This window comes from Crotalus tigris, unplaced genomic scaffold (assembly GCF_016545835.1).
Source record: "Crotalus tigris isolate CLP2741 ecotype Arizona unplaced genomic scaffold, ASM1654583v1 scf7180000024362.2655971311:6658466, whole genome shotgun sequence".
Classification (NCBI taxonomy): domain Eukaryota; kingdom Metazoa; phylum Chordata; class Lepidosauria; order Squamata; family Viperidae; genus Crotalus; species Crotalus tigris.
Genome location: NW_024100530.1, coordinates 663521 through 690000, shown reverse-complemented (window position 1 = coordinate 690000; position 26480 = coordinate 663521). Strand labels below are relative to the sequence as shown.

The window sequence follows — 26480 nt, the reverse complement described above, 5'->3', positions numbered from 1 at the left end:
ATGTTATGCACTAGACTGCTAATGTCACAAGAGGTTTCCAAACAATAGGTCACAGAAAAAAACAGGAATCGGCTACATAGTGAATTATATGCCTCTGCACTATGACCCTAGTACCCAAATCAGGGACTACCAATCATAGCAGGGGCACAAGATTTAAAGGAGAAATCCCCCGAGTCTGGAACTGGTCTAGTTTTACATCCTAGAAATCCCTCCTAGCAATACTATATAAATGCATGATGGGAAGCAATCGCTTATGAATCTTGTTGCAAGAATTGGACATGTCTAATCCAGGGGTAGGCAACCTTGGCTCTTTTATGACTTGTGGACTTCAACTCCCAGAATTCCTGAGTCAGCATGGCTGGTTCAGAAATTCTGGGTAGTCATAAAAGAGCCAAGGTTGCCTACCCCTGGTCTAGTCTAACAAACAGAAGGACTAGAGGTGATTTGATAGGGCTGATATCTGAGGGGTTGCCACAAAGAAGAGGGAGTCAAGCTATTCTCCAAAGCATCTGAGGGCAGGACAAGAAGTAATGGAGGGAAGCTTATCAAAGAGAGATTCAACCTAGAACTAGGGAGAAATTTCATGACAGTGAGAACAATTCATCAGTGGAACAGCTTGTCTTCAGAAGTTGTGGGTGCTCCATCACTAGAGGTTTTCAAGAAGAAACTGGACAGCCATTTGTCCAGAATGGTATAGGGCAGTGGTTCGCAACCTTTCTAATGCCGCGACCCCATAATACAGTTCCCCATGTTGTGGTGACCCCCCAACCACTTATACATCACCGGGTGCCAGGGGCGTGGCCAAAGAAAAGGGGGAAAAAATGGCGGACAGCCTTGTTTGGCAACCCCCGTGAAATGGTCGTTCAACCCCAAATGGGGTCCCGACCCACAGGTTGAGAACCTCTGGTATAGGGTCTCCAGGATGGGCAAGGGGCTGAACTAGAAAGCCTCCAAGATCTCTTCAACACTATTATACTGTTACTGTTACATTTTGGCAACAGCATAGTGGTCAATTCTGACAGTATCCTTCATTTTGCATGGATACCCTAACAAAATATTCCCTCCTAGAAAACCCGTGCAGTCAAGGTGGTATCACCAAGATGGTATCACTTAAACATATTAAGCTCCCTATCCACCTTTTCACCTCCCTCTTGAGATCAACTGAAATGAGTTATTACCAGGCTGATGGGTAAAGTAACGTGTCCACTGCATACACATGACTAAGTCACTCTGTTTATTAGTAATTAGGTTTATTAGTTGATTTTCAAGAGTATTCCAACAACACAATGTAATGCATAACAATCACATTCAGCTTTAACATCAGGAGAGAGGATCAACACGGTGCTCCTATATTTTAAATTACCACATCGTACATACAGAGTTGCAAACAATTCCACATAGCTAGAACTATTAAAATAATCAAAGCCCCTTCAAAGACCCACATTCAGAAGCAAACGGAGATCTTCAAAGGCAATGGCAGACAGACACGCACGCACGCACACATGTAGGAGTGCCAGTTATTCACTCCAGCCAGACACTTGTGTTTTGGAAAACAGTGACACAGGTGACAAGAGTAGCAGCTGCTGTGTTTCTCGTGCACTAACTCCCTGTTGGAAAACTCTTTCTGCTGCTTGATCATTATCTATCGTGCAGCTTGCAAAAATGCAGAAGCCTTGCAGGAGAAAATTGCTTAGCACTCCCCAGGCTAGAAAAACTGGAAGCCTGCTGGTCATCGCTGCTGGTTGCAGGGCTGGCAGTCCCTTGTGGTCACCACAGAAGGGAGGTATCCTATATTAGCAGGAGAGATGGAGAGAGAGTCATAAGCAACTCTACCTAGACCTGAAGGCATAATAAATGTGTATAAAGGTGTGCAAGTGACAGTGCAGTACTGTCAGCCAAGTGGTCTCTGCTGTCCCAGTCCACCCTCTGCTTCAGCACCAGGAAGGGGGAAATGGACTCTTGCCCTTTTCGGAACCACAGCAAACAAGGTGTGTCTGGCAACAGACATATTTCCTCCATGCACCTGGCTGGTGATTTGGTAATACACAGATGCCTTAGCCGGCAATACTGCATCTATAGGGAGCATCTGATCTTTGCCAACCCATCTTTGCCAACCCGTTGTTAGAGGATAAGGGTGTTAAAGCAAAACATCATTTCTCACACGGGGACAAATGAGGAAGAGACAGGAGACAGTTACAGGTAGCCCTCGACTTACGACCACAATTGGGCCCCCAAATTTCCGTTGCTAAGCGACATGGCTCTTAAGTGGATTTTGCTCCATTTTATGACCTTTCTTGCCACAGTTGTTACATTAGTAACACAGCTGTTAAATAAATCTAGCTTCCCCCATTGACTCTGCTTGTCGGAAGGCCATCCCAGGGGGAATCACTGCCAAGAATCGGAATTTTGATCTTGTGGCTACGGAGATGCTGCAACGGTCGCAAGTGTGTGTTTGTGTGTGGGGGGGGGGGGGAACACAGTCCTGAGTCACTTTTTTCAGTGCCTTTGTAACTCCCAGTGGTCGCTAAATGAATGGTTGTAAGTTGAGGAACACCTGTAATGAGGTTGAACGCTTACAACTGTACATCATTTGTGGCTTACCTTTGCATTCTACGATCTGCCCTGATAACCCAGTTCCTGGCATGGAACAGGGCTGGATGTCAGGAATGCCAGCGTGACGTAGCTATTAGGATTCTAAAGGGAAAATATGTTAGCGTGTTTTATATTTTCCTGGACATTTCATGACCAGGATGTTTCTCCTTGAGTCCTAAGAATGTACAAGGTAAGAGGTAGAGAATATAGCCCATGCAGAGAATATTTGTAGCTAAGATTGAACTGTAGAGTCCTTGGGGCATTCTAAGCTTGGTTGTTTGCTTGTAGATGTTTCATTACCCAACTATATAACATTTTGAGTGCTTGCGAGTGTGGGGTTTGCACACTCCACTCACTAGCACTGATGAAGTTACCTAGTTGGGTAATGAAATGTCTGCAAACAAACAACCAAGATCAAAGAGCACCAAGGACTCCAGACAATAGCCCATGTACTGCACACCTGAATTGTGTCTTCCCCTTCTACATACATACCTAAACAAATACAAAATACATATATATAGTGTGCCGTAACTGGATCACTGTGGTTATAAAGCTAGCTTCATAACTGAAAACGGTTAAGATCTTCCTTTCTTCTTTGATAAATGCATTACTTGTTCACTTCTGTAAAATCAACCCACAGCTGTTAAGAACATACACCGAAAACTGAAATCAGTAAAAGTCACAGCAAGTATTAAAAATATAGAAGAATCACCATAAGCAACTACATCTCCATGGTATGTTTTCCAAGGAAAGAAAAACCCAAGAAATCTTAGAAAAATTAGAAACAGTTTAGATAATAGGGGAAAATACCTGATGAATGCCTCTAATCATTTGTAAGATGAAAAAGTAATATATTAAACAAAACATAGATAGAAACAGAATGTAAAAAGCCTTATCTCGTAACATGGCATTTTATGCCAGCCGTCAATTTTGACTGGTGCCAATATTTGTATTGAAGGCTGCCTGTTGCAATTTACGATTGAGTAATATTACAGTACCATATGTTAATGCAATCAGTACAGCCATTTTGTGAATTCATTTGCAGCATCGTCTCACTAGAACATCCTGACACACACCGGCTCAATTGCAAAGTAGTGCTCAAAAGTTGAAGTTTTCATATTTTAATTGGTTAAGACAATAAAACATACTTTTAGGGTTCAAATAAATATTCAATGAATATACGGGAAAAAACCTCAATCCCGCAGAAATCAGAATCCGCTGTAATCAGAAGACGCTCAGATTAAGATTGTATGTTACTCTTTAGTTGACTGTCATCGAGAACTAGGAAGGACACTTACGTTTTTTCCTGTGTTCTACTAGACCCCTGGCCTGTTTTGCTGAACATTTTGCAAACCAGTTGTCCCCAAGAAGAACTGTCACCTCATTGGTGTGCACAAGTCTTCCTGGCATGAAAGCAAGAGGACCAAAAGGAACCTATCAAAGTAACAACAGAAAAGGAAGGCAGTGAAAAACAATCTACGGAGAGAAATTTCATTTGTGGGCAGTTCTACCTTCATGCTACAAGCCTTAATGTTTCAAAAAAGAAAGGACTACAGGTAGCCCTTGACTTACAATCATTCATTTAGTGACCGTTAGAAGTCACAACAGCACTGACAAAAGTAACTGATCATCATTTTTCACACTTGCAATCCACGGTCACGTGATTGGTATTCAGGGGCTAGGCAACTGGCATGTATTTATGACGCTTGCAGTGTCCTGCGTTTACGTGACCACCATTTGCGACCATCGGTCAGTGGGGAAGCCAGATTCACTTAACAACCGTGTTATTAACTTAACAACTGCAGTGATTCATTGACAGTTATGGCAAGAAAGGTCTTAAAAGGGACAAAACCTAGGTTAACAAATGAACAAAAAATTGGGGGTGAATTGTAGTCGTAAGGCAAGGAGTACCTGTGTCATTTAATTAAATCTATCGTGCTTTCATAACTATCTCAGAGTCGTTCGATATATTTTGCAAAACTCTTAATTAGATGTATATCTCACTTGCCAAGAAGACTAGCAGTGTATCATCTAACTGCACATTTCACAGATCATCTCTATCACCAAGTCCTGACTAGTGAGCTAATCATGTTCCGATATGCTTGATGCTACCCAAGCAATTACTTCTAAGCAACAAGCTTTCTCGCCAGAATAAAAACTTTTCCCGAATTAAGATTCTCTCAGTGTAAACTATTTTATATAATCAATAACCAAGACTTAAAAGCTTTTTTTTTTTTTTTGTCTTTCGCTTCACAGGAAATTGTTGTCTATTGCAAATGAAATTACAGACTTCATAAAATGAGTACCAAATATGAATATTATCAAATAGGGCAGACTTCATAGTACGTTGTCAACATTTTGGGAGGCCCAAAAAGGAAAAAATGCCAGAATCAGATCCAAAGAATGAGGACAACAGGTAAGTTGCAGCTTTAGAAGATTTATTCAGGTCTATACACAAGAAGTAGCATGGTAGCTCAACTGTTAAGACACTGGGTTGTCGGATGGAAAGCCAGCAGCGCAGGTTTGAGACTCGAGCACCACACGATGAGGTGAGCCAACCTAACAGTTTGAAAGCATGCAAAGGCAAGTAGATAAATGGGTACCACTCTGGTGGGAAGGTAACAGCACTCTGTGATGTCATGCTGGCCACATGACCGCGGAAATGTCTTTGGACAGCACTGGTTCAATGTCTTTGAAAGGGAGATGAGCGTCATCCCCTATAGTCGGCAATGACTAGCGGAGTAAAATCCGTAGGGACTCTCCTTTACCTTGTTTTATACACGTGACTCTGGTCAACTAAAGTTCAACCCTAAATGAGCAGCAGATAAGGGTCACTAGGATTCAGGAGGAGGTGGACCTGGAGTGCTTGTGGGAATGCAATGATTCTAAGCTGCTGATACATTTAACTCTGCCTCCCGAGCTCTGCCCCTTCTGCTACACATATATTTGTTTAAGGCGATCAAGAATTAGATAGCCTGTGTTCAAATCTGCTAGTTGGTTCTAGACTACCATGCCTATGAAAGATAAGCACACAAGATGAGGCATAAAAGCAAGCAAGAGACAGATACTAAACTGTACCTACCATGACATCATATGAAAGTTTGTCTGGCAGCGTACTGAGTCTGTCCTGAAGTGCTTCATAGTCACTCTCAACCTTCTTCCTACAGGAAAGTTCAGACAAACATACTGTCAATTCTAAATCTTAATTAATTTTATGAACATAGAAATATATTACACACATTTCTAAGCTGAGACTTGAACCAGACTTTACATGTTATGGTGACAAACTGCCACAAGTAATTTGGGTTGGAAGGGTGGGAAGTTCTGGGGCATTTTTCCATCTTTTTTGTAAATATGATGTCTGTGAGTACAGGTAATCCTTAACTTACAACCGCAATTATTCCCAAAATTACCCTTCCCAAGCTGGACAGTTATTAAGTGAATTTTGCCCCATCTTGCCAAGCGTTCAAATTTTGATCGGGTGCCCATGGGATGCTGTAACAGTCATAAGTCACTTTTTTCAATGTCATTGTAACTTTGAACTGCCACTACTAAATCAGGGGTCTTCGAACTTGACCCTTTTATGATTTGTGGACTTCAACTCCCAGAATTCCTCAGCCAGCATGCCTGGCTGAGGAATTCTGGGAGTTGAAGTCCACAAGTCATAAAAGGGCCAAGTTTGAAGACCCCTGCCCTAAATGAATGGTTGTAAGTCGAGAACTATCTGTAATGAAAGGAATTCTATCAAGGGATATTCTCCAAGCCCGCAAACTGTTTCTTAAAACATTGCAATGCAGCCTCTAGATCAAGGGGAGGCAACCTCGGCGACTTTAAGACCTATGGACTTCAACCCAGAATTCTCCAGCCAATTCTGGCAGTTGAAGTCCCTAAGTCTTTAAGCTGCCAAGGTTGGATACTCCTGATCTTGATTTCAACCACTTTGTATGACTCTTCATAGGACGTACACTTGAATGGGCTTTCTCATTCTGTCTCAGCAAAACCAGAATAAAGGAAGAAACAGTTCACAGCGAATCAATTCCATGCCCTTCTTTGTAGGATCTACTGCAGGGGTCTTCAAACTTGGCCCTTGGCTGGCTGGGGAATTCTGGGAGTTGAAGTCCACAAGTCATCAAAGGGCCATGTTTGAAGACCCTTATCTACTGCCTTGCACTGAGGTAGGAAGTGGAAGTGAAAGATGGGGAAATGTGTGAAATGGCTTCCAAAAATTAAGCCCCTCTTCTTTGGGGGCTCAGCTGAACCTCTCAGAACATCAGCTGGGAAGAAAAGGAGAGCAGTGCTGCTCCCTGTGGAGAAATCTGAACATCAGATTTCATTATAAAGGTTCTGCAGCAGTACAAAAATGTTTTGTTTTGTTTTAAAAAAAAAAGCTTGATTCCAGCAGCACCAATAGACACCAATATAATATCCATCTTAGTGGAAATCAATGCAGCCTCTGGATTTTAAATAGTAGAACAACATATTAGCTCTAAACTGTTTTTTTTTTTTAACAAACCAAAGGTGACAACTGAATATGATAAGCATTAGATGGCCTTAAGCCTCCCTCTTCTCCTTATGGTAGCAGCTTATGTGCATTTCAACTAAGCCCCCTCCTCATCAAAACCAAACATCTGATACGTCTGAACTATAAATTATTTGTTCAGAGGTCTTTCAGGCATGAAGAAAAAGCCTCTTAAAATAAATTTAAAATATTATATGCTTGATGGTGTATAACCAAAAGTTTAATCTCTCCACTGAAGGGGGCAGTTGCTATGATTTTTGCAATAACCCTGCAGACAATAATCAAGAAAGCTCCCGTTGCTCCTTCCGTAAAATCCAACAAACACAGCATGGATGTGGCATAATTTGGAACGTGTTAAGAGGGAGCGTTACCTCTCAATAACTCATAAACAACTGTTTACCTTTGGATGTCCCTTTTCCAATTAGATGGCCATATGAAACTTTTATTTATTTAAGCTGTTTCTATTAATTAAAAAAAAGCAGCACGTTAAAGCAATAAAGAGAAGACCGAGTGATATTTTAAGGGCTAAGTGTTCCTCTAAAATCTTAAGTTTATCTAAGGCTTAAAACGAGGATATACTTTCACAATCATTGGAGAAACTGAAACTACCTTTCAAGTGAAAAAAAAAAAGTCCTTTGTAAATATCAGACCCGATAATCTAAACTTGGACTTATGAAGTTATCTTGGAAGTCTCTCAAGGCCATTTAAATACTCAATCATGGCTGTTAAAAATTTCTTGGAACAATAGAAAAAAATAAATGGTTGGAATTGGAGTTCACTGAGTTTTTAAAAGACTTTTTATGTAGTTATTCAAGCTGGAAGAATGTAGAATAACTGAATGTCTTTTTTAAAGAGGTGCAGGTTTTAAAAGCATGATTATAGTGGTGAATTAAAGCAATAACATAAGCAGTGCAACGGGTGCAATTTAATAAGCCAAGCAGAGTCAAAATGATGCACCGGAATACAGTATTATATGAATTTGGTTAATTTTCTAAAGAATATATATGCAGGGTGCTTTTCTAAAGCACACATAAGCTGTTTGCATTGATATTTTAGGCATGCAATCAAACATTTTTTCACTTACCAATGCTGGATTTTTTCTTGGCAGCTAGTGACCACCTGTCATTAAAACAGATAACTGCTCATGAAAAAGAGAAGGCTAAGCACACAGCTGCAAAGTCAATGTTTTAGAAACTAGAGCAGCAGCATTATAGATTTAGTAGCGTCTGGCTATACATTTTTATTTGTCAGCCCAAAGGCGCAGGAATGTTCATTCTTAAGCAGCATACTTTATCACGATGCCCTAATCCAGACTGATAACCACAGAATAAATTAGAGCATCCTCAACTCAAGATTTTGATACAAGGCACGCTCCATAACAAGATGGCACCATACAAGATAAGGCTAGTCTTTTGTACAATCTACACATCTGCTTTCAATTCCATGACCTTTTCAAAAACCAAACAAAACATAGTTTATGAAGGACTTGCTTGTCTGTTTTCTTTAAAAGAACCCATTAAAACGATTTCATTTTTAGACTAATGGACGTCTAAATCACAGCATCACTCTGGCAAAGTTAAAAAAAATATATAGGCTCGTATTTTCAAAAGCATAATATGTGCGTAAATGTAAGTAAACATAAACTTCTGTCATGTTACAGTCTTCGGAATTCATGAAAAGGTCACCATTTGGCCACCACAAACAAAATCACAAAATGTATTACAATTGTTATATTCCATAATTTTCAGCTACCCGTTCACATCAGAAATAGAGTTTCTGGACAACTGAGGTCCATGCAGCCACGCAAATTAGGTAAATTTTATTAATAAACCTTTATATTTCCATCCCACCTGAAGGACATATCCATAATATTCCTTCTTCAGATTTTATCCCACCATTAACAACTGTGAAATGATTAAAAAAATTAAAAAATGATTGGTCCAAAGTCACTCAAATCTCCCTACTTATAATCCCAAACCTTTAACCATTATTTTTAATTTTTTTTAAAAAAAGTAAGCATATAGTCTTTGAGGGCTGGGAATGTTAGAAGTTACAATTCCAATGAATCACAAACAGTGATTTCAACGTCAGTAAACTCCTATCTGCCCGGTTTAAAAATACATAGATCTAGAAATCTAATTTGGGAAAGAACACTTGGTTAAGTTTTAATCTGTCTGATAACTAGGAAATAGTGAAACAGAAACAGTGGAATCCAAAGAGTTAAGAGTAGAGCTTGGGTACCTAAAAAGATTTCTCAAATTCTATAATGTTCCCTCTTGTCATTTTAATTCTCAAGTCTCTCTGAAGAGCTTTTTTAAAAGCTGGGAAACCTTCCAGAGCAGACTCTAAAGCTACCAAGAATTGTTTACAGGAGAAGAAACCAGGAGGGTCCTGTTTTGAGAGCGGAATATTTGGGTGTAAATATCGGTACCTTTCAGCTAGAGCTCACATATTTTATGCATGAATTCATTTTAAATGTACCTCCTTTATTATATCAAGAAAGCCACCAATCAACAAACCCGCTTTGATGAAAAAAATCTGATCCCAGTGAGATTTACGTATGACTAATATATTGGCATCAGCATCATGGTTGGGGATAGTTTTTCAGGTTAGAAAGAGAGAAAACCAAGTAATGTCATTCTGTTTATCAAATTCCATAGAACCACACGTCTTAAGCCCATGAAGAGCTATAGATAACCCTTCTATCATCCTAAACCCATTAATATAAAAACTAAAACCTTAGGACAAATACAATTAATAGAGATGCTTTATATCAGTGGTTCTCAACCTGTGGGTCGGGACCCCATTTGGGGTCGAACGACCATTTCACGGGGGTCACCAAACAACGTAATCCGCCATTTTCCCCCCCTTTTCCTTAGCTGTGCTATTCCCTTTTATTCTATTGGCTTTTGAAAGCCAATAGAATAGACTCTCTTGATCAGAGTCTAATTCTATTGGCTTTCAAAAGCCAATAGGAATTGTCCAGGCTGTCTCTGCCCTGCTGAGCCCGCCAAAAGTCCCATTCTGCAAACGGTGCTGCACCAGTTGAGTAATCCTTGACTTACGACCGGTTGAGTAGTCCTCGACTTACGACCGATTGGGGGTCGCGGCATTAAAAAGATTGAGAACCAGTGGTTTATATGTATCTTTCTCTTTGAAAGAGTTATTTAAGATGTATCGTATATATCTACAACATGGTTGGCTAGTAAAAAAAATCCTGGTTCAAAATCAACCTGACGATGCAATATACATTCTTGATTCAGGTATGATCGCTTTGAAACCCAAAACGAATCTATGAACAAGGGCTTGGGAGGAAAGCAAGAGACCAATACAGATCGTCCTCAACAGTTCATTTAGTGACTGCTCGAAGATACAACGGCACTAGCTTATGACCGTTTTTCACGCTTACGACCTTTGCACCATCCCCCTGGTCACACGATCAAAATTCAGACGCTTGGCAACTGCTTCATATTTATGACAGTCGCAGCGTCACGGGGCAAGACTCTCTTAACAAATGTCTCAGTTAGCAACAGAAATTTTGGGCTCAGTTGTGGCCGTACGTCAAGGATGACCTGTACCAACAGAACCATGCCATTGGTATGATGGGGCCAGCAGCATTCATCCCTGAGACCACAATAAATACTCATGGCTGAACTTGCTAGAACAGTGCTGTTCCTATAACTCAGTGGTGGTGAACCTATGGCACGTGTGCCAGAGGCGGCACTCAGACCCCTCTCTGTGGGCACGTGCGCCGCCGCTGCTAGCAGCTTGCGCAGGTCCATTATGCCGCTGCCGCCGCCCGGAGCAACAGCCTCACCCAGCATAAAGGAGGCGAAGCGGCCAGCTAGCAAGCACAAGTAGAGGTGGTAGAGCACGCCCACACCCAGCAAGCCAAAAGCCACCCCGAGCAGGGAAAGCTGGATCCCCATCAGCACCATGGCCCCCCAGTCCCAGCTAGGATTGCATGCCTCCCCCCCATCTATGCTGGGCCTCCTGCCCACCACCCCACCTGCCAGAGACCCCCTTGATCTCCCCAACCCTGCCCGGCCCCCACAGGCATCCTCCCCATGAGCAACATCGAGGTGGCCATGCCCACCCCAGCCAAGCCCACCCAGTCTGCCATGACAACCTCAGCCATGCCTACCCAGTGGGCCACAGCCATCCAATGGGCCATGCCCCCGTGCCCCCCCTGAGGGCACTACAATGCTGATGCGGCCCTGGCACTTTGTGATAAATAAGTGGGTTTTGGGTTGTGGTTTGGGCACTTGCTCTCTAAAAGGTTCGCCATCACTGCTATTAACTATTAAGGAACGCGTTCCGTATCATGAAAATTGTTTTTGGGGGGAGGGGAAAACCCGAGATCTCCAATCCCTCATTTCTGCATAGGGGGAACAAGAGCGCCAGGGAAACCTTCCGAATCCCAGCGCAGGGCTTTCCAAGCACAGAGTGCTAAAGGCAACACAACCCGTGAAGTGCAGCATGTTCATTAACCTCTACATGATAATCCTTTCGTAGCTGCATATTAACTAGTTACATATTCATAATCATTTACATTATTTAGAAGACCTCCTATGAAAATTTCCAGGCGATATCTATTAGCTGCAATGTTAAAGGTTACCCAAGATTGTCTGCTTAATGTTTCCAGGAAGCTTTTTTTAATTAGTAAATATGTAAATTGGGAGCATATGCTTCCCCCCCTCCCTTTTTTTTTAAATATAAAAAAAAATTGGGGAGATATGAGCCATCGATCGAAGAGCAGAGGAACATATGTTGTTTTCCCGGACCTTTAACCCCTGAGATGAAAATCGGCAACACCGATCCGCTTTAATTTTGCTCTTCTTCTTTTGATATCTCCCATAAAGGGATAGGGAAGGGCAGACTCAAAAGAAAACATACGTGAAATCCCCTTGTTAGAATAAAAGTAGTTGCCAGAGTTAGATCAATGGTCTACCTGGACTGGCAAAAGGTCAGAGATCTTGGAGGGAATTTTTCTAACTTGAAAATACTGAACTTCAGACCTGCGGAGGGAATGAGGGTCCAGCACTGAGTCACCGGCTTCAAAGAATAACAACAATTTAAGATTGCGTGTGTCTAGAAGCATTTTTGATCACGTAATGGTTGGCAGCAACTACCCTGAGACTAAGCAGATATTGGAAGTTATAAAACAAAGATGACTGATAAATAAGACCAACAAGAAATGGGAGAGAGGAAACAGACTTCTCCACTGAGAGTTTGGGGGCTTGATTTCCTATAGAAATCTTAGCACTTTGTTTACTTGGCTGCAAAATCGAACCACGGGATCGACAGAAGACCAAGTACAACATACGGTGTTTCCCTGAAAATAAGACCTAACTGGAAAATCAGCCCTAGCATGATTTTGCAGGATGCTCGTAACATAAGCTCTACCCCCAAAAAATAAGCCCTTGTTAAGATCATCTGCCAGACGGACACATTAAATACCGAATTTCCCCCAAAATAAGAGCTAACTGGAAAATAAGCCCTAATGTGTCTTTTGGAGCAAAAATTAACATAAGACCCGGTCTTATTTTCAGGGAAACATGGTATGTACAGCCCGGAAGTGGTCCTAACTGAGTGATCTCAGACTGGTCCATCTGAAGCGATGCCACTTATTTTGTTACACATGAGCTTGATATTACTATATATCAGAAGAAACTGTCCACAATCCATGCGCCACAGTTTCTTCTGAAATATAGTACAGGTAGTCCTCGACTTATAACAGTTCATTGAACAGGGTAGGATAGGGTAGGGTAGGGTAGGGTAGGGTAGGGTAGGGTAGGGTAGGGTAGGGTAGGGTAGGGTAGAAGAGAAGAGAAGAGAAGAGAAGAGAAGAGAAGAGAAGAGAAGAGAAGAGAAGAGAAGAGAAGAGAAGAGAAGAGAAGAGAAGAGAAGAGAAGAGAAGAGAAGCTGGAAGGGACCTTGGAGGTTTTCTAGTCCAGCTCCCTGTTCCAGCAGGAGAACCTATACCATTTCAGACAAGTGACTGTTCAGTCTCTTCTTAAAAATCTCCAGTGATGGAGCACCCACAATTTCTGGAGGCAAGCTATTCCACTGATTTGTTGTCTTCACTGTTAGGAAGTTTCTCTTTAATTCCAGATTGCTTCTCTCTTTGGTCAGTTTCCCACCATTGTTTCTCATCCTTCCCTCTGGTGTTTTCATAATAACGTGACTCCCTCTTCTTTGTAGCAAACCCTCAAATACCAGAATACTGCTATCATGTCTCCCCTATTTCTTCTTTTCTTTAGAGTAGCCAAACCCAAGTCCCGCAACCGTTCTTCGTATGTTTGGTCTCCAGACCTTTGATCATCTTAGTTGCTCTTCTCTGAACTTTTTCCAAAGTCTCAACATCTTGTTTGTAATATGGTGACTAAAATTGGTTGCAGTAGTCCAGGTGTGGTCTCACTAGGGTTTTATAAAATGGTACTAATAATCGTGATTGTTCTAAGTTACAAAAGCACTGAAAAAAGGGACATGACCATTTTTCACACGTACAATCATTGCAGCATCCCTGTGGTCACATGATCAAACTTCTGAACTATTGGCAGCTGACTCCTATTTATGACTGTTGCAGTGTTCTGGGGTCACGTGATCCCCTTTTGCGACCTTCTCGCAAGCAAACTGAATGAGGAAGCCAAAGTAACTTAACAACTGTAGTAAGAAAGGTTGTAAAATGGGGTAAAATTCAGTAACAAATGTCTCGCTTAGCAACCAAAATTCTTGGGCTCAGTTGTGGTCGTTAAGTCGTGGAGTACTTGCAATAGCAAGCTCATTTAGTTAATATGGCATAGGTCAGGGGTAGGCAACCTTGACTCTTTTATAACTCGTGGACTTCAACTCCAAGAATTCCTGAGCCAGCCACGTTGAGGGGAAAGAGAGGTTTTCAAGCTGAGCCGTGCTGGCTCAGGAATTCTGGGAGTTGAAGTCCACAAGTCATAAACGAGTCAAGGTTGCCTACCCCTGGCATAGGTTAACAAAATAAGCACCATCCCTTCAGATGGAAGAAGAATCACCAGAATTGAAGAAAATCTCCAGGGATTTGAGAAGGAAAACAGAAAAAAAGATGGGGTTGGGAGTGAATGAAAGATCTGATTATCTGTAAGAAAAAGGACTGAGATTTACAGTCTGACTTTATGGCACTCCAAGGAATTCTAGCACATAATTTACAGACATGAAGACTAAGATCATTGACTAGGAAAGAAGGCAGCAAGAAGCAAGTACTTGTTCATGTGGAAGGAAAATGGTTTCTAGATATTTTATCTGGCACTCGTTAAATAGTATATACGCATACTTTATTAAGTTATATATTTTCAATCCAAACTGAGCAATGGTAATTCCAGCTGTCATGATATGAACATCTGTCCTGGCGTTTTTAAAGAGATTGGACAACCATTTGTCTGAAATGGTATGGGATTTCCTGCCTGAGCAGGGGGTTGGACTAGAAGATCTCCCAAGTCCCTCCCAACTTTATTATTCTGCCCTAAATGAACGAGGTTTACTAGCTCCTTCTCCAGATAGCTGGACTGAGGGAGGTTCAAGGCATTGGGCAAATTGGTTTCAGAGAAATACAATGTTGTACTCATCTACGGTTAATGCAAACCATGGTCTTCCAGTCATTACTATAAAATAGCTTTATGTACAAGATGCATCATGATTTAGGTGTTTAAGTATGCTTATGGAAAGAAATTATGACTTCATTATTTTGTCTGTAACATAATACTGTGTGACATTTTTCCTCTTCATAAATGATACATACAACTTCCAAATACCAATGGTTGATTTAAATAGTATAATATTTGAAATATGTGGGTAGTTTCTAGGAAATGTTAACGTTACTTTTTCAAACATGTAATTTTAACAACTCAGCGCACGCACACTGACATGCATTGTGTCCAAAACACATTTTTAAAAATCAAGAATCACTTTTCTTTTGGGGGCCACCAAATCCGTAAAAAGATGTTTTTCTTTCTTTACCTCATTTATATAACCACCCATCTTATAAGAAACAACTTCGTATTTTGTTTTCAGAACAATTTCATGTCTTTAAAAGGAGGTGCACCGAGTGATTTAAAAGCTTGTACTTTTAAACCTATATTAATATTTCTTAGGAACCACAAGGGGGCATAATCCTGAATATCCCCACCAATAAACAAACAACTGCATAGGCATTGTGCAAAAAACATGATTTATCTAAAATAAATATTGGGCCTGAAACATTTAAATTCTCAATATTTAAAAAAGGAGGAATGTATTCCAATTATACTCTGAGGAACAAATGGAACAATGTTATATGTGATCAAAAGTACTGTCTTTAACAAACCATGATTAAAATGATGAATTAAAGTGATGCATGAATTCAACCACTGCCCAATGTAACTTATGGATCAGATAAGTTACACGAAAGAGGGTGATGAAGTTTTAACTCAAATAAGTCAATTTTTTTATTTGTTCAACATGTCTCCCCATCAAGACACTTATACAGTAAGTATTCCAATGTGTATCTAAAAGAAAACAGCTTCCTAGAATATTTCTAACAGTTCCTTTCCTGAAATGGAACACATTTTCCTTAGGGAAAAAATCAATGTTATTATTCAAAAATAAAATATTAAACCAAGCAAATGCCATCAATTTATTGCTGTGTTTTCTTATTAGTTCAATTTGCTTTTTATTGTTATTTAAGTTAGATTTTTTTTAGCAACTGGAAAAGTATCAACCTCCCCAAATTCTCAGGGATTAACTGTCCTGATATGTATCTTTATTCCCTAAGAGTATAAAAGGGGACCTGCATAAATATATATATTATATATATATACATGAATATATATTCATACAGATCTGGCATGTGTGTTCCCTCATATCACACATGCTCCCAAAACAAAACACGCAAAATATCAAAATAATATTCTTCTGAACAAATGTTTATTGCAATGTGCTAATTTATACATAGAGGACAATACATATTTTATTCTGCACTTTGCAAGCTTAAGAAAACTCTGTGGTGAATCCAGAGGAAGATAACAATATTATGTATGCTTCTTTGAAGCAAAACTTACCAGACTTTTAAGTCTTTTAAGATCGGAGAGCTTCAGCAGGCTCAATTTTTACATAGCACTTTTCAATGTATTTATTGCAATTGTTTACAGCTTTATATTGATACAATTAAACTAACAAACAGCCTTGCGGGGAACAAATTGTACTAAAAGCACCTTACGACCGACCTTCAATGTGGATTACAATTGCCATGTAAAACATGCATCAGCTGAAAACTGGTTAGAATCTCAAAGTGTGTTTTCTAAGAAAAGGTGTGGCTGAATTTGATAGCTAAAGTCTGGTAATAAAGGAATAACATAAAGTTACAACTTCCACTTTCGTTTTGGAAAACCTGTTCTACTTTTCCATTATCCAAGGAGGGAAAACTGCTGTTTTGAACATAGTTAAAATACTGGGTTCTCACTAAAACACATTATCAAAATAAAATGCCTTAGCCTCCAGTCCCGCTGGAGGCTAAAACAAATGAAGAACATTTACAGAGCTGGTTGAAAAGTGAAAAGGACAACTAAGGGAGACATGATAGCAGTAAGTATTCCAATGTTTAAGGGGCTGCCACAAAGAAGAGGCAGTCAAGCTATTTTTCCAAAGCACCTGAAGGCAGGACAAGAAGCAACGGGTGGAAACTAACCGAGGAGAGAAGCAACCTAGAACGAAGGAGAAATTTCCTGACAGTGGGAACAATTAACCAGTGGAACAACCTGCCTCCAGAAGTTGTGGGTGCTCCACCACTGGAGGTCTTTAAGAAGAGATTGGACGGCCATTGGTCTGAAATGGTATAGGGTCTCCTGCTTGACCTGCTCCAAGGTCCCTTCCAACTCGGTTATTCTATGTTCACACTAAGTGAAAGCCAAACAAACCAGGTTTGGCAATGCATAAGCCCAGTTGCACACTGTTTCCTCTCTGGTACAGTACAGAGGATTAAGTGATCAAAAGATCTACATTCTACTTTGAAACTACCCGTATTTTTTGTTTTCATGTGAAATGGGGCGGGCATTGGCTAGTTTATTACATTTAGAAACTACAAACCATAGTTTATAATGTTGCATACCATCCTCTAGTTTAAACTGATCAAAGTTTATCCATTTCAGATATAACAAAAGATTCCAGCCAGTTAAACTTTAGAGCAGGGGTGTCAAACTCAATTTCACTGAGGGCCACATCAGCATTGCGGTTGCCCTTGTGGCCAGAGTAGGTGCAGCCTACTGGGTGGGCATGGATAGAGTGGGTGTGGTCTACTGGGTGGGCGTGGCCAGTTCTACGTCGTTCGCGTCAAGGGTGCCTATGGGGGCCTGAGCAGGAGTGGGACAGATCTGAGGGTCTCTGAAGGGGGTGGGACTGGGGCAAGTGCCAAGGCATGGTCCACCGGGGCAAGTGCCAAGATGGCCACCACAAAATTGTACATTGGCTCCCGGCTGGCCTGGGCCAGGGCCAAGGCAGTGGAGTCCGTTCCCTCACTGTTTCCAGGATGGCTTCGTGGGCCACATGAAACCACTTCGTGGGCCGCATCCGGCCCCCGGGGCCTTGTGTTTGACATGTCTGCTTTAGAGACTTCTGATCTTTGGTTTATAGCCATGCCAAGAGAAAGCAAATTCACCAGCCCAAGCCAGCTCATGCATATAACTAAATAATGCTTTAGCATTATATCTAAAATGGGTCTAACTCTAGTTAATTAACTAGTTAATGAAATAGTGCGCAATGGAATTAAGCAGTTAAATCGAGCAATTAATGTATAGCAGATCTACATATTTACATATAAGAAGAAACTGGTGCATTCAAAACATATTGGAGAGGTTTCAGACTCCACCTTTCATGTGGAGCTCACAGTCCCAAGGCTTGCCATAACTTAATTTCATAATGCTAAGATATGCTTGGCATAGCTTAATAGTTCTTATTTCAGTAAATAAGAAGTGAATATAAAATTCCCAAGAGGGATAAATTTATTCAGGATAATTCTACCAATTATGTGCAAATCCTTTAAAAAGAATTAAGTGCTCAGTTCTAAAAATGTTATTTTATACACACATACACACACACAATCCACAAAAAGAATACTTTTACCCAACTGCCCTTTTATCTAGTCTCTCTATGCATCGCTGAGAAATTCAGTCTGTATAAGCTACCTTTAGCTTAGCAAATTTGGGGATTCACAGATCAGTACTTCTGACCTTAGAAATACATTATTTCTTATGCAAGCAAATGAACCTAATGAGCCAAGCACTCAAGCACCTCAACCAAGTTTCTTTCTGGAGCTTATTACAGACCTTTAAAGAACATATTAGTATATATATGCGATAATGTGAAATCATAGCTGCCTGTTCTTTAGCTGATGTTGGATTTCATAAGCATCAAGCTCCTCCCAAGAATTTAGATTTTTATAATGTATTGGCGTAATATATGTGTACAGCCAAGCAGTGTGGCCTTTTGTAATTGTCATATAGAAATTTTGTTAATGTGCAGATTTACTAAGTGCCGTCCAGAAATTTTTTGGTATAGCACCCAGTGTGCCCATAACCACTGGGACCACCACATGTAATTTCTGCCATAATCTTTCAACTTTGATTTTCAGACCTTGATATTTTGTGATCTAGCCCAATGCTTTGTCTTCTATTTTACTATCCCTGGTATTGCTGATGGTGATTTTGTCAAAGCCAATGGTATTCAAATAGTACTCCAGATGTTTTGGGATTTCAGCCAAGATGCCTATTATTATTGGAACTATCTTTGCTTTTTTTTTGCCACAATCATTCTACTTCAATTTGCTGGTCTTTGTATTTTGTGTTTTTATTATTAGTATGCTGTCCAATTCCCCAAGATTCAAATAAATGGCACAACAGCCTGTTTTACACTCTTTGGGGGACAGAAAGAGATGCCTCTGGGTCAAGGATGAAAATTATTTGGCCTAACTACAGCTCTGCCTAATTATTTCACTACAAATAAACACCACAGCTTTCCAAGCAGAATTTCTTTAAAAAAAATGAAACTTAATTGTTCAATAGTGTTCTCCGGTAAGATTTCACAACTCATTTATTGAGTGGAATCTAAATTGGCCAGAAACAACCAATGATAGATCTATCCATGTAAATCGTTGCATAGAAGAGACTGACTACATAGGCAGAAATGTTTTATTTTCCTTAATAAGGTAAAGAAATGTCATATATCAGGAATTTTTAGTATGATTTTCCACTCCATGCCATGGATAGGAATAGAAGATAATATTTGTAGCTCAGGGTTGAACTGTGGGGTCCTTGGTGCTCTCCAAATATGTTTGTTTTCTTGCAGACATTTCGTTACCCAACCAGGTAACATCATCAGAGCTAGAAGAGAGTGGGGATTGCTTTTATAGTACTGAAGATGTTACCTAGTTGGTTAATGAAACCCTGGTAAGAAAACAACCAAACTCAGAGAGCATCAAAGATTTGAATGCCATTGACTTCGAGAATCAGCTGTTACCCACCAAAATTTTAATGAGACAAATTTCTGCTCCACCTGCTCATCAGTCCTTAAAGAGGATAAAAGTCTAGACAAGATGAAATGTATAAATTATCTCCCAAAACACTAATTTTGGGAGGAGTTAATTCTAGTAATTGTACTCTTATAATAGAGGCATGCCCAATTTCTGTCAGGCACCAACATGATTAGCCATGCTCTAAGAGTCAAACGGTCCAATATTTTCGGCAAGTCTAAAGATCCTAAACTGATTTCTTCTGAAAGGGCCAATGTCTATATGTGTTCTTCTGATTATTTCAGCAACTGCCAAGTTTGGTTTGCATAAATGAATTGAGCATCCCATTACCACTTCTTTAAAATTATATCAGTGCAAACTCTTTTCTCCAGCAACGTCTGTTCGTACATTTACCAACATGTCATCAAATACCGTATTAGCAAGCATGGTGAAGAAACTCAAGATAGCTTCCAATTACGATGGCTGGAAGACAAAATGAAATGGGCAAGGCTCCCTTCTGAGTTATAATTCAGATTTAATTTTACTTTGCTCCCCTTCCCAATAGGTGCATGCATTCACACAACACAAATACATACAAACATATATGCATACATATATATACATGCATATATGCATATACATATATATACATATATATATGCATACATATACATACATATATATGCATACATATATATATTATAACACACACACACACACAAAACACACACTCACTCTCTCTCTCATACACACACACACACACACACACACACACACACACAGGCTCAACGTTTTGGAAAAAAACAAAGCCCATTTGCTACATATTAAGATACTTATTTACACAACAGATTGTAATGACCTAAAAATAGTCCAGATGGTGCAGCAGTAAACATATGGGGAACCTTTCAAGAAATGATTCCAACGTGATTTGATTTAAAAGAAATAAAACACAAAAACCAGTTTAGTGGTTTTGAGTTAGGGCAGAGCTCCAAAATAAAAAGCATTCGTGCTGTAGCAGATTTATAAAATCAAAACAATTATTTGAAACAGAACTCCTCGCTATGTAAGGTAATTTGACTTTTTTTTTTTTTTAGTCATTGAAAATAACTTTGAAAATTCAGGTGATGAAAGTTGCCTACCATCTATCTTTTTGTTTTAACGTGTATACATTGTTTGTCAACCAAAATAATCCTCAAAGTAGCTGATTACAACAGATTGTACTATTAACTTGTTCTGATGGCAGAGCTGCTAAAAGACACATGGGGATACTGTGAAATTAAAGCATCCAGCTATCTTGTATGTATGTATGTATGTATGTATGTATGTATGTAGGTCTTTGGTTGTTCGGGTTTTCTCCCGCGTAAAATTAGAAGTGTCTTGGCGACATTTCGACGAAGTCCCATTCGTCATCTTCAGGCTGGTGTTTTCAGCTTCGTGCTTCGAGGAGCTGAAAACACCAGCCTGAAGATGACGAATGGGACTTCGTCGAAATGTCGCCAAGACACTTCTAATTTTACACGGGAGAAAACCCGAACAACCAAAGACCTACATACAAACTCCCGCGAAAACCTCATAAAACATACATACATACATACATACATATATATATATATATAGAGAGAGAGAGAGAGAGAGAGAACGCTGGGATCCACCAACCTCAGTCAGACCTGAAGTTGTTGACCTACAAAATAAACCCTAAAACCAGAATTGGGATTTACATGCAAATTCATTCCTAATTTTCCCCTAACCTTTTTGAACTTCAACAGCCTAAAAAAAATGATAGCAGTATTCCAATATCTCAGGGGCTGCCATAAAGAAGAGGGAATTAAGCTATTTTCCAAAGCACCTGAAGGCAGGACAAGAAGCAACGGGTGGAAACTCATCAAGGAGAGAAGCAACCTAGAACTAAGGAGAAACTTCCTGACAGTGAGAACAATTAATCAGTGGAACAGCTTGCCTCCAGAAGCAGTAAATGCTCCAACACTGGAAGTTTTTAAGAAGAGACTGGACAGCCATTTGTCCGAAATGGTGTAGGGTTTCCTGCCCGAGCAGGGGGTTGGACTAGATGACCTCCAAGGTCCCTTCCAACTTTACTACTATTACTATTACTAAATGTTATTTTTGTCACTATTGCTAAAACATTTTGAGTCTGAAATGGTCACTGGGTATTTCCCAGCTTTTGACGTAGTGAAGCTTTTTCAGTAAATTTGCTGGTCCTTACTGATACATTAGCACTGACAAAATACAGAAGATAACCAACTAAGGTAGCTAATGCCACTTATTTTTATTTAACAGGAAACACCAGATCTTAGCTATCTTCATGAAATTTTCAGAGCCAATTAATATTATAATATTTTGCTAAAAGGCATTTAGAAGCCAATGAGGTATGAATTTCAGTTCACTAAGGCTCCGTCTTGCTTTCCCATCATTTGGGGTTCAATATTATCAAGACCCGCCATTTTAGCTTACTGAGTGAAACAGAATGATCGAGAATTTGACTTAATAGCCCAACCTTGTTACAAACCTATAATTCATTAAAAGACAGTTATCTGAACAACCACAGTTATCTGTCCAGTGCCTTGAATTCACAGTCTGAAATCAGCTACTAGACAGCCATAGTCTTCCATTTTCACATAAATACAACCCTACCCTTTCATTTCTCTAGTTATAACCTTCTAAAAGGCACCATTTAAGTTATTGTGGCTACCCAATACTTAACAAACGCACATCTTTCTATGGATTTATACTTTTTAAAATTACTATTTAAAATAATAACAGAAAAAGAAAAGAAAAAATAAAATTATAATGCAAATATCCATCGTCAAAGAAAAAAAAGAGCTTAGACAGCAAAAAAAAATACAACAGAAAAAAGGAAAACAAAAAAGAAACAAAATATATTTATCAGAATTAAGTTACAATTCTATTATCTTTATCTAGTGTAAATATTATTCATGTACATATATATTAGTTTATAATACATTTATATAACTATCATACTTTTTAACCTACTGTATTTTGTATGAATTAGTTCTGCATTACATTATACTTGTATATACAAAGTTTACCCCATTGACAATCTGCTCATGCTGTAGATAGCAAAGGATACGTAAGTTCCTTAAAACTTTGGTTTGATGAGTAAGTCACGGTGACTGGGTCCGTACAGCACACTAAACCATAATCATAAACCAGAACTTTTTGATTGACATCATATGCTAATCCCAAGATTAGCAATCCCATCAAAATTTAGAACAGTGCCCTCAATCCAGTCGTACTCTTTTACGGTCATCAATATATGAATTTACTTCATTCATAATCACATAATGCAAAGCACTATAAGTGAAAAGTATTGCAGTATAGAAATTTTACAGCTACCAGCAACATGTTTTGAAAAGGGGGACTTTATCTATTATATGCACATAGGCCAGTGATGGCAAACCTTTTAGAGACCGAGTGCCCAAACTGCAACCCAAAACCCACTTATGCATCGTCAAGTGCCGGGTGGGTGTGGCCCATTGGGTGGGCATGGCTGCGGTGGTAATGGCAGACTGGGTGGGACTAAAAAGTTCAATCAATCAATTCCAACTTTGCAAGATCTTTTTTTTTCCCGCGAGAAGTTGAAATTGACTGATTGAAACTTTTTTTTTTTTTTGCACACGGCGGCAGAGGCCTAAAGCGAAAAGGTTTTATAAAACCCAGCTGAAAGCCTAGAACTGGGTTGACGGCGCGGGTGCCCACAGAGTGCCGCCTCTGGCACCCGTGCCATAGGTTCGCCACCACTGACATAGGCTAACACAGTAATCTTGAAGTTGGAATAGTGAAATATTGAAGTTGGAATAAAGAAATATGGCTGAAATGAATTAAGGTAGAACAAATCAAGTTAAATATTCCCATCTAAGGCTATGTCCCCATGTATCTTACCAGAAAGGGAGACTTTATCTCCAAGCATGAAAAGCATTACTGATTGCTGTAGCATTGTGTCTATAAGTATATCAGAATGATTCAAAGAACTAGTCTGTATTAAATACTTTACTTTTTCTTCTTGTCATTCCCTGCAAGGTCAGAGATAAGCTAGGAGCTTAGAGGCATGATGTTATGCAATTATTATGTATAGGCAAAAATATCTCATTATCAATAGGAAAAATCAGGGTCAGTTCACCCTTTGGAAGAAATATGGAGATATAAAAAGTAATACATAAATCACACATTTGGATCTTCCAATGATTTGGGGTTGATGTTCAGTCCAAAATAAATGCCTGAGATGTTAGCCCTCAGAAAAACAAATATCATTTTACAAGCATTGCTGTTGTTTATTGTCTTTTGAATAAACAGTCTAATGTAGGCCCTAGACATATATGAAGTACTGTACATAAACTCACTATTTTATCTTGCTTACTATAACAGGTATAGTATTACATTAGCAAGCACATGATTGCTGAATGAAATGAAAACTTTTACTTGGGCACAAATACATTGAAACTTTATAGCTATATTTTTCTTGTTTACTTATTACACCTGTGACTACTCAGTACATACAAAAGTATTGTTCCAATGTATCTTTTTAATGTTTTCTTTTACAGATCCTTTAATCTCTACCATTGTATCTGAAGGCCCACAATCAGATCTGCACAGGGCAAGATAGAAAAGTATTCTACTTGCAATAGTGGCGAAGTATTATACTTCCCATCAAACGTTTCTCATTATTAAAAAGGCACCGACTTGTTTGACTTCTGGTGACTTCAAATCCATGTTGTCCTGGCAATATATCAATGTGGCTTGCCGCCTTTTCCAGAATGAACATGAACACACAGAGACTAACATATAGACTAGTTCCCAGTGTAGAATACAGTTCTAAGATTTCTTAGTAGTCTCCTACTCGAATTATAACCTAGTCTTATCGTAATTAGCATGGCACAAAGCAACTACAAGCTGCCAATTTCTTTAGAACATATTAGACTTAAGAAAGAACTAATTATGGACTAGAAGGAGGAGAACAGAAAATAAAAGAAGGGAGGGAAGGGGAAGGAAGGAAGGAAGGAAGGAAGGAAGGAAGGAAGGAAGGAAGGAAGGAAGGAAGGAAGGAAAAAGAAGGAGAAAGGAGGAGGGAGAAAGGGAGGGAAGGAGGCAGAGAGGGAGGGAGAGAAGGAAGGAAGGAAGGAAGGAAGGAAGGAAGGAAGGAAGGAAGGAAGGAAGGAAGGAAGGAAAAAGAAGGAGAAAGAAAGAGGGAGAAAGGGAGGGAAGGAGGCAGGGAGGGAGGGAGAGAAGGAAGGAAGAGGGAGGGAGGGAGGGAGAAGGAAGGAAGAAAAACATAGGAATAGGAATAGAAGGAATAGGAATAGAAAGCATAGGAACAGGAAGGACAGGAACAGGGAGAGAATTAAGGAAGGAAACAGGAAGGGAAAAGGAAGGTAATAGATTATAAAGGAGGAAGGGGAGAGTGTCAGAAAAAAGAAGAAAAGGGATAAAATAAAACAGGAAGACAAGAAGGAAGGAAGGAAACAGAGAAGCATAGGAATAGGAAGCACGGGAATAGGAAGGAAGGAAAAAAGAAGCAGGAAGAGAGAAGAAAGGCAATAGAGAATAAAAGAGAAAGGAGAATCAGAAAAAAGGGAAGTATAAAAGAAAACCAGAAGGAAGGAAGGAAGGAAGGAAGGAAACAGAGAAGCATAGGTATAGGAAGCACGGGAATAAGGTGGAAGGAAAAAGGAAGCAGGAAGAGAGAAGGAAGGCTATAGAGAATAAAAGAGAAAGGAGAATCAGAAAAAAGAGAAGTATAAAAGAAAACCAGAAGGAAGGAAGGAGGGAGGGAGGAAGGAAGGAAGGAAGGAAAAGGGGAGAGAGAGTGGGAGAGTGGGAGGGAGAATAGGAATGGCCAGGAAGAAAAGAGAAAGAAGGAAGGAAACCAAAAGGAAAGTAGATCAAAGGCGAAAAGGAGGGGGCGAGGCAGCCACGATAAAGGAGACAAGGCCAGGAGACAAAGCCGAGCCGGGCCCGGGCGGATGGCGAGCGAGGCCCAGCCGGGCGTGCAAGGCCGCCTCCGGCCCCGCCACACGCGTGCGCGACACACCCCCGGCGGGCCCCTCGGCGCTCGGCCCCGCACGCGGCCCTGCTCGGCGGCGGGTTACCTTCCCGTGCGAGTCCCGCAGGCGGCCCAGCTGGGTGGCGGGGGCGCCGAGCGGCGACGAGGCGGCCTCCATGAGGCTGGCGGGCGGGCGGGCCTCGGCGCGGCCTCAGCGGGGCGAGCGAGTCCTATAGAAGTGTTTGTGCCGCGCCAGGCGCCGGCCTCGCACTCGCATCCGGGGCGCCGCGGCCCGAGGGGGAAGAAGCGCCGCTGCCGGGGCCGCCCGGGCAGGCATCTCACTCTCGCATGCTGGGACGGCCTGCGCCGCCGCCTGCCGCCGCCGCTGCTCTGCTCGGGCGACGCGCTCTGGGAGGCGGAGGAGGCGGCGGCGGCGGAGGAGGGCGCGCGGGAGAGCCGCTCCCCTCGCCGCGCCTCCCCGCCCGGCCTCGCCGCCCGTGGAGCCCCGCCGGCCGCCCGGCCCGGCCCGCCGCCTCAGCCCGCCGCCAGGCCCTCTTGAGAGGAAGGGATGGCCACGGCGCGCAGGGGATCGGATTGCTCCTGGCAGCCGAGTTAGAGGGAGGCTGGCTGACCCATCATCCGCAGCCAGAGCAAGGGTGCAGCCCAGGGCTGGAGATACTCCCAGCTGAGTTTGTCTGCGCTGGGCCTCTCCCATCATCCACAGCCAGGCAGCACTCCACATTATTTCCAGTTGAGTTTGTCTGCCCTAGGCTTGTCCCATCATCCACAGCCAAAGCGAGGTTGCACTCCAGGATGTGAGAGGTTGAGTTGTCCAGCTGAGTTTG

At 40.9% G+C, this 26480-nt stretch overlaps 1 protein-coding gene across 1 annotated transcript in view; it reads right to left on the bottom strand.

The window, feature by feature from the left end:
• Nucleotides 1-26093, bottom strand: part of URI1 (URI1 prefoldin like chaperone) — a 45042-nt gene extending 18949 nt beyond the window's left edge. Inside the window, exons 1-4 of the mRNA XM_039327637.1 lie at nt 25742-26093; nt 8196-8230; nt 5675-5753; nt 3891-4026 (exon numbers count right to left, since the gene is read on the bottom strand). Of these exons, the coding sequence (XP_039183571.1) occupies nt 3891-4026; nt 5675-5753; nt 8196-8230; nt 25742-25813 (322 nt within the window). The 5' untranslated portion in view covers nt 25814-26093. The remainder of the gene's footprint in view (nt 1-3890; nt 4027-5674; nt 5754-8195; nt 8231-25741) is intronic.
• Between the last annotated feature and the right edge of the window lie 387 nt (nt 26094-26480).